Source organism: Montipora capricornis, chromosome 11 (assembly GCF_036669925.1).
Source record: "Montipora capricornis isolate CH-2021 chromosome 11, ASM3666992v2, whole genome shotgun sequence".
Lineage (NCBI taxonomy): Eukaryota > Metazoa > Cnidaria > Anthozoa > Scleractinia > Acroporidae > Montipora > Montipora capricornis.
The window spans coordinates 10,500,071-10,505,070 of record NC_090893.1 but is presented as its reverse complement, the minus strand read 5'-3'; the positions used below and the strand labels follow the sequence as shown (position 1 = coordinate 10,505,070).

The 5,000-nt window shown below is 39.1% G+C and overlaps 2 protein-coding genes across 3 annotated transcripts in view; one reads left to right on the top strand and one right to left on the bottom strand.

The window, feature by feature from the left end:
• LOC138024032 (calmodulin-like) overlaps positions 1–5,000 on the bottom strand; it is a 17,048-nt gene that overhangs the window by 1,773 nt on the left and 10,275 nt on the right. The window contains exons 2-5 of one of the 2 annotated variants that reach the window (XM_068871122.1): positions 4,388–4,498; positions 4,015–4,120; positions 2,927–2,954; positions 472–615 (exon numbers count right to left, since the gene is read on the bottom strand). In XM_068871122.1, the coding sequence (XP_068727223.1) occupies positions 472–615; positions 2,927–2,954; positions 4,015–4,050 (208 nt within the window). In that variant the 5' untranslated portion in view covers positions 4,051–4,120; positions 4,388–4,498. Of the gene's footprint in view, positions 1–471; positions 616–2,926; positions 2,955–3,690; positions 3,754–4,014; positions 4,121–4,387; positions 4,499–5,000 lie in introns of those variants that run through there. The other variant, XM_068871124.1, reaches the window with a different exon arrangement.
• LOC138024031 (calmodulin, striated muscle-like) overlaps positions 4,583–5,000 on the top strand; it is a 7,305-nt gene continuing 6,887 nt past the window's right edge. The window contains exon 1 of the mRNA XM_068871121.1: positions 4,583–4,731. Within this exon, the coding sequence (XP_068727222.1) occupies positions 4,729–4,731 (3 nt within the window). The 5' untranslated portion in view covers positions 4,583–4,728. The remainder of the gene's footprint in view (positions 4,732–5,000) is intronic.

Sequence of the window (5,000 nt, the reverse complement as noted above, 5' to 3'; positions counted from 1 at the left end):
ATGCACCAGAGACTGAACTTTATAGTGGGCGACTTTGCGGCCAGTCTGCGTGATGGCAAAAGACTTGATGTATAAGCATGCCCAGAACAGAATGAGATATAGAGCACAGCTCCGAAGATTGCGTGCCTTAATTCATGAGACAATGCAGACATTTTCAGTATTTTTTCCATGTGTCTGGTCATTGCTCTACGACAACACAAATTGTGATCCATGTTGAAGCGCCGTGAAATGGCTCCGTTGCTGACTAGGGAGTATATTTTGCAAATTAATGGCCTGTGTGGAAGTCACGCTGTAACCGCCGACCACCTGGGATTTCAAGTCTCGTTGTCCAGCATTCAACTCTACTATAGCTACTTTACTATCCACTATAACTACTTCAAGACAAATGACTCTCTCCTCAGTGCCAGTTCTCTATCGTTTATTTGGTACTGAAGATTTTTCCTACAAGCTTTAAACAACACACTGGCTCACCATCATACTCCCTTTCATTGATGAGGTTTTGTATCTGTGTGTCTGTTGGGTTAAGACCCACTAATTGCATGGCCTGTCGCAGCTGATTAGTTGATATGCGACCATTCTCATCTTGACCAAAAACCTCGAAAACCTCAACGTATTCTGCCGTAAAAGAAGAGATGAGGTTTTAGGAATTGCACGACTTTGTCTTCGTTACACATTGCAGTTGACACGACGGCACGTGCATTTGATTTAGATATCAGATTAGCTAATGCCCTGAGAGGGGGAGGGGAGGGGTAAGGGGCTAATGCTTGTACAGCTTGCGCAAAATGCGGTTGAGTTCAGTTTTGTTCTAACAAGCTAGATTTTGATTAAAAACTGAAGAGTAAGAGAACCAAGAAATATGATATGTTGTTTTTTGGGCCCCAAATAACTTTTTTTTTGTAAGTAATAGTTTCACTGAGTTCCCTCAAAATATGGTTTGTTGAGTAGATTACGTCCTGTCCACAGAAATTCGATGATAGTGGATCTGTGAAATAAAAGAAGCAAATCAAGGAAAAACTATGAAGTCTAAATGGAGTTCGGTACAAGAAGTAGGTGGTATTTCTTACGCAAATTTATCTCATCATACATACCTCTTACTAACCGAGTTCGAGGTCCGTACTGTAAGTTACGGGCCGAGTTTTTTCCCGTTAATTTATGGCCCAAGCGCGAAGCGCGCGGGCCATAAATCAACGGGAAAAAACGAGGATCCGTAACTTACAGTACGGACCGAGAAAACGAGGTTAGTAAGATATTTATTATATCTCTGAGGTTACCCGGCGCGCGGGCAAGGAAACTAGTCAAAGTGAAGCGGAAGGTTCAACTGCTACAAAGAATGCCATGCCAAAATCCCAAAAACTAAATCTTCTTGGCTGTTAAGTTTGAAATAGTTGCTTGCAAGATTCAAACAGTTTTCAGTACAAGTTTATGCAACAGAAATGACATGAAAAACTCGCTAGATGATGTTTTGTCGAAATTTTAAATTTAGCGGGCTGTACAGCGGGCCGTACCGTAGAATATGGCCCCCTAATTTAGCCAATTACAGCGCGCGTACTATCTGAGAGATATAATAAATACCTTTATTATATCTTTGGCAAACCCGGACGCTCTGATTGGTTCTTTCTTGGTCGGGATTTTTCAGTACGGACCGTTAAAACGCTCCAAGCCGTGTATTTTTGTTTTGGAGCAAAGTCGGCAAATTCATAATTTGAAACAACTTTATTTGAAAGCAAGACTGCGAAAAAAATGTGAATATTGTCATTCTTCGCAGCGAAACCACCAGAAAAAGCTAAAAATATTGAAATTTTTCACGGCTGGTTTCAAAGATGGATAAAGACTTCAGACGAACATTTTATTGTCCTGAAGATCTGGGAACTTTTGATGAAGAAACTGAAACAGGCATCATCGAAAGCCTGGAGGCCAGAGACGATTTTATCAACCAACAGAAAAGTGCAAACACAAATAAGAAGATGGCTACTGATTTGAACACTCTTCTCCGCTATATGGAAGCTAGTAGTATGAAAAATGAGAAAATTGAAAGCTCCCCTGCGTCCGAGCTTGACCACCTTTTGTCAAACAAATAATGCCATATAATAAATAACTTACTAACCTCACTTGCTCGAGCCGTATAGGGGAATATTGGCCCTAGCGCTCGGTTATTAAGCGGTTAATGGAGAGAATTAAGCATGACGTTTACATGAAGCGGCAAACGCGAAAAAGTAGGCTGCTCTCTGTCATAACAGCATAAAAATGATGTTTTTCTAACTCGTCTCTCTCCTTTGAAAAGTTGCTTGATACCTGCTGCTAACACGCAAGAAATGAGCTCATATCAAACGAGTTTCTTCCATTTTTGGCAAAACGCAAATATTAGTCTGAAGTTCGCCGTTTGCGGTAAACATAATGCTTAATCTTTCTATTACATTGAAGAATTTCTGCGTACGCCTTGAAGATGCTGATTTTCCCTGCCGCAAAACATGATGTAAGATTGAAAAGAAAAAAACCCTTCAAGTCGATTAGCCTGCGTAGCATGGCGGTTTTGGTTGCCAAGTAATAAAGGCGGGCGAGGGCAGAAAAACCGCGAGGAGATTGGGGCAGGAGCAACTATTTTTCTCGCGGCTTCGCCGCTCGTTCTCGCGTGCTTCGCGCGCGAATTTCGCGGCTTCGCCGCTCGTTCGCCCGGCTCGACAAAAAACCGCCATGCTACGCAGGCTACAAGTCGATGAGATCTTACTTCTTTCCCACTGCGACTTTTTCTTCATCACTGCTAAATAGAGGAATCTTTACCTGTTTTATATTTATTCAGTTTATCTGTATTTTTTTAGATTTATCAACTAAAGGAGCTTTGTACGAAATACTTTGTCTCATGATCATCAGGCTTTACCTTCTCGACAAAAATGAAAGGAAAAAGGGCCCTACTAGCTAAATCATTTACCTTTTATTTCGTCACTTGTAAGTTTCTCCTGTATATAAATCGATTAAACAATAAATTATTACGCCGACATTAAAGTTTCATCTAAAGGAGATGAAAGAAAACAAAATTAGACTCGGTTTTCATTTTGAGAGAGAGAGGACACAGAGTCGACTCTTAAAGTAATAACTCGATCAATTTTTAATGGACAATATTACTTGAATAATTTTTAATGTTCTCGTAGCCAAAAACTTCCGATCGGTTGTCATTGTTTTTGTCCGTGAGTTAAGGGAGTTACGGAAAGGAATGATTTTTTAATATGGAAAACTCTTTGCACAGCGAGAAAAACTTTCATCCAGAAAAATAAGAATTCATATGCTTTAGGGGTGACTGAAATGGTACAAACGGACTTTAAAGAAAATTCTGCTAGCGATAGGAAACGATCTTTTTTCAGTTGCGCGCCTGAACGTTTATATGGAAAAACAAGCGTGCACATAAAAAATACTAAAGAAAATCAACCTTGTGCTTGTTTAAGTTCGCTAAAGACAACTTACTTCTTCGCCTAACTGAAGATATTTTTTTTCCGATTGAAAGGAAATGATATTTTGTCATACCTATTGACAGTGGATGCCTCCCAGCGTTTTGTTTGTAGAGTTAACGCTCGACTCTTCACTGAAATTGTGCTTACATTTTATACATCGATTTTGCGCGATTCTCAGTAATTCGAAACAAAACTCTTGCCATTAAAAACACTTGATATCATTGTCTTGATATCAGAATAAACTCACCATATTGTTTCGTTAGGAAAGTGCACTATTGAAAGTCAAGAGCTATGCAGTACCAGGGTATTGAGACAAATCACTTCTTGAAATGTTATCGTGATTAAGGGTGGCTCATAAGTTTCTGACGTAAATCATGTGCTTTAAGCTATATGCCATTCGGAAGAGATCCTCATAAAAGGTTTTTATGAAAGGGAACTTTTTCAGGTCCAATAAGCTTGGAATTTCAAGCATAAATTGCGACGGGTCCTTTTTTCAAATGCTTTACATGTAAGTTAAATGATGTCGTTAAATTGCTTAGTAAAGGTCTTAATTTTCTGGTGCAAGACTCACACAAAATCGGAGATGGGAACTATGTAGCTGATACATTCCGGAACTTTTTTTCTTTTCCTCCTTAAAAACGATGGGCTGTTTGATTTACAGCCAGCCAACAGCATTACTGAGAAACGAAATAAGACATATTAAGGAAGGCCTCACTTAGGATTTGATTATATTTGTAAATTTTTAAGGAAACTCTCCAATGTTCTGTTGATTAAGAAAATTAAAGGCCACTGGAAGCTGACTAGAATGGTGAACGAGATAGAAACTTAACACTTTGACTCCCAATCGTGATCAATGTGTAAATTGTCTTCACAATTTCAATGAAAATGTAAGTCAGACACGTATTGAGAATCAAGATAATTATCAAAGAAGAAATATAAGGTACCAGTTAGCAGAATGAACGTTTCGATCTTGAGAATGAAAGGATTAAAAGGCGGTCCCCAAAACTCGAAGTTTTTCCAGTGTTAGGTGGCGAAGGCCTTGGGTTGACGGGTCTCTAGGAAAAAGGATACCAAAAATGAGAAGCTGGGCATCAAGGCTTATATCAACAGCGCGCATGCGCCAATGTGTTTTTTCCATTAAAACCGGCCCTACGAGCTGTTATTAGAAACCTTCCTAAGTAAGAACACCAGCATTTTACATATTTAATATTCATTGCCTATTTGCAAAGCTTTTTCGGCCTTAAGACAGACCGACGAAACATCTGGCTGTTGCAATTAACTCGTTATGGTAGGTTTTAATTTAGCACTTACGTTTGCAACATATATCAGTCTCGTATCTTACAGCTACAAAACTGCAGTCTCAAACCATAGACCTGGCTAAGCAGAAACAATTAAAGTGGATTTCCTTGCTGTCAAAAGAGTTGAAATGATCGCCAATGAAATGGGTTATGCTAAAAGTACAGATCTCATTGGTGTTTGTCATTTTTGGTCTTCTTGAATGGCATAGAAGATTAAGGGAATCCACGTACTTCACAATGTTTTGTTATTAATTTAATA